Below are 9,614 nucleotides of genomic sequence, written 5' to 3' on the forward strand. Positions count from 1 at the left end.
AATTAGAAAATATATATTTTCAAGTTTTACTTATATAGCCATAAAAGGAAAAATATTTTGGTTTTGCAATAAAAAATAATTTCAATATTTGACCATTTTGTTACGTTGCTAGGATTTGATGATAGAGGACAGTCTTTTAAAACTTGAAGTTAAGCGTACTCGAGAAATGCTTCACAGTAAGGCAGAAGAAGTTCTTTCCCTAGAAAAAAGAAAACAGCAATTATACACAGCAATGGAAGAGCGAACTGAAGAAATTAAGGTTCATAAAACAATGCTTGCATCACAAATAAGATATGTTGATCAAGAACGGGAAAACATAAGGTAATTTTTAGTTTTAAAATTGCTGAGGAATTAAAAAAAAGTGAGGGTGATGTCAGGAGAACTGGCTGTGCATCTTTTTCTTATTCATTTGAAATGGCTTTTCATACAAGAAAGACATAGGGCGTGTTATAGCCATAAATCTACGCTCTTCTTTTGGTTAATTCTTCATTCTTTAGGCTGTCCCTTTTACATTAAGATCACTCTACTTGGAATTACTTTTATGTATGGTTTTGATAAAGTCCAATAACATGTCTTTTAAAATAGATATTCAATAGCTGCATCTATTGAAGTGATTTTACCATAGAGATTTTGTACATCTTTTATAAGATTATTTCTGGCTACATGTTTTTTCTTTAATGTTACTGTCAATTTCATTTTTGGTTTGTTGCTGGAAAGTAGAAATGCAGTTAATTTCTGCATATTAAGTATTCAGCAACCTTACTTAACAATCAATCTTGTTCTAACAATCAGTAGATTCTAATTTTCTATAAACTGTATTTCATTTATATTATTTTCAAATAATAATAAGTTTTATTTCTTGCTTCCCAATCTTTATAACTTTTCTTTTTTCCCTAGTTCAATACTGAAGAGCAGTGTTGATTACAGGTATCCTTGTCTTGTTACCTGATCTCAAAGGGAAAGCTTTCGTTGTTTTTGCATTAAGTATAAGGTTTATTGCAGTTTATTTCTATTTTTTAGATATCTTTTACCATATTAAGTGATCTCCTATCTATTTTTGTCCTTTACTAAGAGGTAATTTTGTTTAATCAAGAATGGATGTTGACTTTTATTATATGCTTTCTCAGCACTTATTGACAAGATGTAGCTTCTTCAATCTGTTAATGTGTTTAATCATATTGATCAATTTTTCAGTCAAACCAACCTTACATTCTAGAAAAAACCCAACTTGTCTGTTTCATATTGTCTTTTGCATACATCTAGATTTTGTTAGGGAATATTTTAATACAATTTTTGCATCTATGTTCATGTGTACAAATGACCCATAATTCTCCTTGCTCTACTGTCCTTGTCAGGTTATCAGGCTATTAAGGTTATGTCTGCCTTCATAAAATGACTTTTGTGTATTTCTTATTTTTCTGTACATGGAATATGTTTCTAAGAGAGTGGAATTATATCTTTTTTTGTCTTTCAAAGACCTTACTGGAAAAAAAAGCCATTGGGAGCTCGAAGTTTTCTATGGGGGAACATTTTCAACTATTGGCTTATATACTGGTTATAGGACAATGCAGATTTTGTATTTATTATTGATTCTGTTTTGGTAAATTATATTTTTTCTCTAGGAAAAATTTTCTATATTCAAATTTTCAAATTTATTGCCAGTTATTTGTAATTTATAAATTGTAAACAGTTGTTTATAATTTTATTATTTAATAGTTATAGTATTTTTAGAGATGACTTCTTTTATATTCCTGACATTGGTTATTTGTGCATTCTTTTGGGGTAGGATAATTCTCACAAGTTAATCAGTTTTAACATTATTTGGAAAGGATCTGCTTTTACTGATATTTTCTACTGTCCATTATTTCATTAGTTTCTGATCTTGCCTTTACTACTTTTTCCTTCTTTTATATGGGTTTCTAATATTATTTTCCTAAATTCTTCAGATGCTTAGCTTATTAATTTTCAGCTTTGAAGTCTGAAAAAAAAAACTGAGTATTATATTAGCTGCATCCCATAAAAAATTAATATTGCCATTTTTTTTTGCCTTTCCTGTCTTTCAATTGTCATAGACTTTACTTTTTAAACTTTATTGAGGTATACTTGAGATATGTAAGTTGCACATATTTAAAGTGCACATTCCATAGGTTTTGACATATGTAATATACCAGAGAAACCATCACCACCATCAAGATAAAGTATCTGTCACCCCTACAAGTTTCCTTGTACCCCATTGTAATTCCTCCCTTCAGTCCTTCCCCAGTGTTTATCTCTCCAGACAACTGATCTGCTTTTCATCCATATAGTTTGGATTGCATTTTCAAGAGTTTTATGTAAATGGAATCCAATAGTAGGTCTGCCTTTTGTCTGGCTTTTTTCATTCAGCGTAATTATTTTGAAATTCATCCATGTTGTGTATATCAATATACATTCCTTTTTATCAGGGGTTGACACACTTTTTCTCTAAGAGCTAGGTAAGTAACTTACAGTTCCTTGCAGGCCATATGGTCTTTGTTTTATTTTTTAACTTATTCCTAAAATTTTATTTCAATAATTTTTGGAAAACAGGTGGATTTTAGCTACACAGGTAAGTTCTGTAGCAGTAATTTCTGAGATTTTGGTGTATCTGAACCCAAGCAGTGGACACTGTACTCAAAGTGTAGTCCTTTATCCCTCAGGTCCCTCTCACATTCCACCCCCCACAAGTCCCCAAAGTCCATTTTATCATTTTTATGCTCTTCCATCCTCATAGCTTAGCTCCCGCTTATAAGCGAGAACATAACAATATTTGGTTTTCCATTCCTGAGTTACTTTACTTAGAATAATGGAGTCCACCTCCATCCAAGTTGCTGCAAATGCCATGATTTTGTTTCTTTTTGTGGCTGAGTAGTATTCCATGGTGTATTTTCTTTATCCACTTGTTGGTTGATTGGCATTTAGGCTGCTTCCAGTCATTGTTTTAATAACTCAACTTACTCAACTCTGTCATTGTAGACTGAAAGCAGCCATGACAATATGTCCAAAAATGAGCATGGCTATTTTCCAATAAAACTTTATGAATATTGTAATTTTAAATTTTCATGAAATATAATTCTTTTATTTTCTAATCACTTAAAATTTAAAAGTCATTCTTTGCTTGTGGGCTATCCAAAAACAGGTGGCAGGCAGGATGGTTTGCTGACCCTGGCTTTCTCTTGTTAAATAGCAGTATTCCATTCCATGTGTTTACTCCAGTTTGTTTGTACATTTACCTGCTGATGGACATTTGAGTTCTTTAAAATTCTTAGCTATAAGAAAAGGTGCTATGAACATACGTGTTCTTGGTATGAATATATGCTTTCTTTTCTCTTGGATACTTAGGAGTAAAATTGCTGGATCATGTGATAGGTATATATTTAACTTTTCAGGAAACATTAAGAAATTGCCATGTATTCATTATTTCTGTCTTTCCAGCTTTTCATTGTTTTACTGAATTTTGTTTTGCCTTTTATTTAGAAAGTAAACATTCTAATTTTAATTATTTTGTTGGTTATTCTTAGATTTAAAAGAAACTTTAATCATTTCTGTATGAATACTGAAAATTGATTAGCTTCTATTATTTTCCCCTTCCTAAAAAAACTACATTTGGCATCTTTTACCTCTTCTTTTCCTCTTCCCATCTTTCACATATTGTTGAAATATTGATGATACTCTCTTGCTATTGTTTTAATATTATGTCTTTACTTTTAAAAAACTCCTTAATGTGCACTAAGCTGTAGATCCAAATGTCAGCAATAATTTAAAATTACCTATGTGTTTTGTTTCTTGATTTTTTTTTCATGTATCCCTTGTCATCATTCTATTTTCTTGGATTTCATTTTTTGGAGTATGATTTTGAATGTTTTTTCAAACTGATGTTTTCTGAAACTTTGCAGTCCTTGTATGTTTAATATATATTAATTCTCCCTTAAACTTGAATGACAGAACATTGTAAAACATTGACTACAGTGTTGTTTATGAGAAGTCTGATTATAGATTAATGAAATTTATCTTGTAGGGAAACCGGGCTTTGTTTTCTTTCTGGAAGCTTTGGGACACTATTCTTGGTGTTTCATAATTTTCTTGTATGTTTCTGGGTGTTTTGTCATCTTAAAGTTTCTCTTGCTTTACCCTTCCTGGGTGAACTCTTTCAGTGATTTAAAAAAAAAAAAAATCTTAGGTTCAGGGATACACGTACAGGTTTGTTATACAGGTAAACTTGTCATGGGGGTTTGTTATACAGATTACTTCATTACCCAGGTACTAATCCTAGTACCCAATAGTTATTTTTTTTGTTTCTATCCCTCCTTTCACCCTCCACCCACCAACAGGTCCCAATGCCCATTGTTTTCCTCTTTGTGTCCATGAGTTATCATTTAGCTCCCACTTATAAGTGAGAATGTGCCGTGTTTGGTTTTCTTTTCCTGCATTAGTTTGCTAAGGATAATGGCTTCCAGCTCTATCCATGTTCCCGTGAAATACAGTATCTTATTCTTTTTTATGGCTGCATTGTATTTCATGGTGTATATGTGCCACGTTTTTAAAATCTAATCTGTCACTGATGGGTATTTGCTTGATTCTATGTCTTTGCTACTGTGAATAGTGCTACGATGAATATTTATGCACATGTGTCTTTATGGTAGAATGACTTATATTCCTTTGGGTATATACCCAGTAATGGGATTCCTGGGTTTAATGATACTTCTATTTTTAGTTTTTTGAGGAATCACCACATAGCTTTCCACAGTAGCTGAACTAATTTACATTCCCAACAATATTGTATAAGCATTCCTTTTTCTCTGCAACCTCACCAGCATGTTATTTTTTTTTTTTTTGACCTTTTAATGGTAGCCATTGTGATTGGTGTGAGATGGTATCTGTGGTTTTGATTTGCATTTTTCTAATAATCTATTGAACTTTTCTTCATATGTTTTTTGGCATATGTAGGTCGCCTTCTGAAAAGTGTTCATGTCTTTTGCTCACTTTTTAATATGGTTGTATTTTTTTCTTGTAAATTTGTTTAAGTTCCTTATAGATATTGGATATAAGACCTTTATCAGATGCAGAGCTTGCAAAAATTTTCTCCCATTTTGTAGGTTGTCTGTTTTCTCTGTTGATAGTTTATTTTGCTGTGCAGAAGCTTTTCAGTTTTAATTATATCCATTTGTCACTGTTTTTTTTTTTTTTTTTTTTTTTTTTTTTTTTTTTTTTTTTTTTTTTTTTTTTTTTTTTTTTTTTTTTGTGATTGCTTTTGGCATCTTCATCATGAAATCTCTGCCTTTTTCTCTGTCCAGAATAATATTGCCTAGGTTGTCTTCCAGGGTTTTTATAGTTTTGGGTATTACGTTTAAATATTTTATCCATCTTGATTTTTGTATGTGGTGTAAGAAAGGGGTCCAGTTTCAATCTTCTGCATATGGCTAGCCAGTTATCCCAGCACCATGTATTGAATAGCAAATCCATTCCCCATTGATAGTTTTTCTCAGTTTTGTTGAAGATGAGATGGTGGTAGGGATGCAGCCTGATTTCTGGGCTCTCCTGTTGCATTGGTCTGTATGTCTGTTTTCATACCAGTACCATGTTGTTTTGGTTACTGTAGCCCTGTAGTGTACTTTGAAGTTGGGTAACGTGATGCCTCAAGCTTTGTTATTTTTGTTTAGGACTGCCTTGGCTACTCAGACTCTTTTTTGGTTCCGTATGAATTTTAAAATAGTTTTCTAGTTCTACAAAAATGTCATTGGTAGTTTGACAGAAATAGCATTGAGTCTGTAAGTTGCTTTGGGCAGTATGGCCATTTTAATACTGATTCTTCCTATCCATGAGAAATCAGCTTTCTGCTGATTTCCTTGAGCAGTGTTTTGTAATTCTCATTGTAGAGATCTTTCACCTCCCTGGTTAGCTGTATTCATAGGTATTTTATTCTGGTTGTGTAATGGGATGGCGTTCCTGATTTGGCTATTGGCTTGGCTGTTGTTGGTGTATGGGAATGCTGGTAATTTTTATATGTTGATTTTGTATCCTCAAACTTTGCTTAAGTTTTCTATCAGCTGAAGCAGCTTTTGGACTGAGACTATGGGGTTTTCTAGATATAGAATCATGTCATCTGCAAACAAGGATTTAGATGCTCTTTCATTCTCTTGCCTGACTGCTCTGTCCAGGACTTCTGATACTATGTTGAGTAAGAGTGGTGAGAGAGGGCATCCTTGTCTTATGCTGGTTTTCAAGAGGAATGCTTCCAGCTTTTCTCCATTTACTATCATGTAGGTTTGTCATAGATGGCTCTTACTATTTTTGAGCTATGTTCCTTCAGTACCTAATTTATTGAGAATTTTTAACATGAAGAGGTATTGAATTTTATCAAAAGCCTTTTCTACATCTATTAAGATAATCATGTCATTTTTGTCTTTAGTTCTGTTTATGTGATGAATCAAATTTATTGATTTGCCCCATGCACCCTGAAAAGCTGCAGGCACTCAATGTCAGCCCACGGAAGCAGCCAAAGGGGCTGTACTACCAAGGCCTTGGGAGCCCACCCCATGTATCAGTGTGCCCTGGATGTGAGACATGGAGTCAAAGGAGATTATTCGGGAGCTTAGTGAGTGCCCTGCCAGGTTTTCGACTTGCATGGGGTTTGTGGCCCCTCTGTTTTGGCCAACATCTCCGGAACAGGAACATTTACTCAATGCCTGTAACCCCATTGTATCTTGGAAGCAACTCACTTGTTTTTTATTTTACAGGCTCATAGATGGGACTTGCTTTGTCTCAGATAAGACTTTGGACTTGGACTTTTGAGTCTTAACTCAAAAGTTAAGACTTTGGAGGATTGTTGGGAAAGTATGATTGGTTTTGAAATGTGAGGACATGAGATTTGGGAGGCACCAGGGGCAGAATATGGTTTGGCTCTGTGTTCCCATCCAAGTCTCATCTCCAACTGTAATCCCGTGTTGACGGAGGGACCTGGTGGGAAGTAATTGGATATTGGTGGTGGTTTCCCCAGTGCTGTTCTCATGACAGGGAGTTCTCACAAGATCTGATGGTTTAAAAATATTTGGAAGTTTCCCTCTCTTTCTTTCTCCTGCTGCCTTGTAAAGATGCTGCTGCTTCCCTCTTGCCTTCCATCATGATTCATGATTAGGTTTCCTGAGGCCTCCCCAGACATGTGGAACTGTGAGTCAATTAAATCTCTTTTGTTGTCAATTATCCAGTCTCAGGTAGTATACTTATAGCAGTTTGAAAATGGACTAATACAATAGTTATTCCTTTAACTGTGGTGTAGACTGAGTACAGTCAACAGACTTCTTTTCTGGATGTTTTCACAGGGCCAAGGCTTTGTGTGGGGTCTTTATTTGTAGCTGACTTCTTTGGTTTCACAGGAGGATATGTTAGGAAGTTATTTTTGGTGTTGAAGCTTTGGGGTGTGATCTAGTAGGTGATGCTTAGGTGTAGTGGTCAATAGGTAGGCTCTTGCTTGGCTGTGTGGTTCCTCTATATTTCCTCACAGTTGTGTCATGCTCTTTCTCAATGCTCTGTAAGTGTGGGCTCCTCTCTCACCTGAGTGCTGGCTGTAGATCATGGCTTGGTGCTACTGGGCTGCCCACCACAGCTCTGGGGTGATCTCAGGGCTTATGTTTCTTTCCCAACTTGGAGGCAGCAGAGGAAGGTACCTTAGTAGTGGTTGTGGCTGAGGGTCTTTTGGTTGTCTCCTGAGGGCTTCATCCCAGAGAGGTGCAGGTCAGCAATCACTGAGTGCAATAAACCCAGGATGAGGTGGTCTGTGCTATGGGCCCAAGCTGGGGACACCCTGCCTGGTGATGAGCAGTAGGGGTTTATGTGATCCATGGGAGATGGACTGGCTTCCTCTGCTTGGGTGGATTACAGCTTGTTGCAAATACGGATGAGGTACTTAGGGTCTTTGCTCCTTGGTTAATCTGAGGATAGCTGGGGTAGTACCACTGCAGAGCCAGTGGCAGAGGCTTTTGGTTGCCCCTGGCGGCTCTACCTCTGAGAAGCATTTAGCTGCTGTTACTGGTAGTGTTCAGCTGGTGGGGTAGGAGGCTGTAGTGCTGGTGTGAGCTTGTGGCTTGCTGGGGAGCACGGAATTAAGGGAGTCGGGAGAAGACAGTGGTGTCTTCTCTGCATGGTGCCTGTAGTGTGCTGTAAGCTCAGGCATAGACCTCAGGTTGTTTTTTCCCCAAATCAAGGGCAGCAGGAATAGAACTGCTGCTGTGGTCGTGGCAGAGGGGTTATCATATGCCTCGGGGAGTCTCCAGCAAACTCCAGTCCACTACCAGTGGGTATGCTCAGCCATGGGTGGAGCAACCGTTCTGTGGTCACGGGCTGGGGCCCCTGTCTGGTGAAAAGTTGGGATAGGGGTTTCCAGGGAAGAGGGGCTGAACTCCTTTCTGTGTGGTCTCTTTTAGTTATTTTACTCAAGTTTTTCTTCAGGTCAGGAGAATATTTTTCTATTTAATTTTTTTCTTACCATCATATTCTCTGTTTTCTCCATTTGTTGCTCACTTTTAGTAGATGTTGGCCCTTTTAGGTCTGTCCTCCAGGTTTCTTTTTTCTACTTGTATTTTACTTTCTCAGATATTCTTTCTTTCTCTCTCCCTATTTCCCTCTCCTCTGCCTCATCTCCCCCCTGTCTCTCTCTCCAGATTGCTCATTAAATCTTTATTCTTCACTGTTCTTACATTGAAAACGAAAACTTATTTGCAAGCACTGTTGTTTCATTAGTCCTTTATTTTCATAGCAGCCCATCTTGTTTTATGGGTGTTTTTGGAATCAATATCCTCTTCTCTTTTAGACTGAACATTGTCTTCTATGCATTATGTGTTAATCTCAGGTCTGTTCTTTGTTCATTTTGTTCATTTATGCTGTTTGCTTTCCATAAATGTTTGATGGTCCTTTGTTTACTGTTAATATTTATTAATAAATTCTTACTAATCAGTGGATATTGGCAGCTAACTGGTAAGGGTTTCCTCTGCAATTAAGCGGATTTCTGGTTTTCTCCAACAGATTACTCCTCTAAATGGGAGGGCTGATTGTAGGCTCTTGAGCTAGTTTGTCCTGTAAAGAGCATAATAGCTATTAAGCAGGGTTAGGATTTCATGGTTACAAAAAGTTAGGAAGTGTTTGAGTGATGAAGACTTCATCTCATTCCTAAGTAGAACTGCCTTTCTTTTTCATTTACTTCCACTGTTGGGGAAGCCTAGACTTACTTCATGTTTTTACCTCTTTCTCTAGCTTCAACATGTATGCTAGGAACTGTGGTAACTTTCTGGTTATCACTGGAGCAGAAAGCATTCCTGGCATTTCTGTATGCTTTGAGGGGTTGAGGGGAATGGCCCAGAGGTGTTGATTATAGCCTCATAGATCACTCTTGTTCTTTTTCTTATTTCTGTGTTTGATTTTTTTCAGACTTCTTTGGTGGAAAATGGCTTCTGCTTCTGTAGTGGTCTTCCATGTTTTTATCTTTTTTTCCTATTAATCTTACCCCATCTGTTTTCCATGAATTCATGAAAAAATATTGTACCTTTCTGGTTCTCAGAACTGCTATGTTGCTGTTTTTTTTTAAAAAAAAAAAAAAATCTTTT

General features: G+C 36.1%; 1 protein-coding gene across 1 annotated transcript in view; it reads left to right on the forward strand.

Annotated features, from left to right (window-relative positions):
• The window catches only part of CCDC39 (coiled-coil domain 39 molecular ruler complex subunit), a 58,947-nt gene that overhangs the window by 29,801 nt on the left and 19,532 nt on the right, over positions 1-9,614 (forward strand). Inside the window, 1 exon segment of the mRNA XM_017877087.1 lies at positions 113-321. Coding sequence (XP_017732576.1) covers positions 113-321 — 209 coding nt within the window.

The sequence above is a fragment of the Rhinopithecus bieti genome, unplaced genomic scaffold, assembly GCF_001698545.2.
Source record: "Rhinopithecus bieti isolate Rb0 unplaced genomic scaffold, ASM169854v2 scaffold_76, whole genome shotgun sequence".
In the NCBI taxonomy this organism is placed as follows: domain Eukaryota; kingdom Metazoa; phylum Chordata; class Mammalia; order Primates; family Cercopithecidae; genus Rhinopithecus; species Rhinopithecus bieti.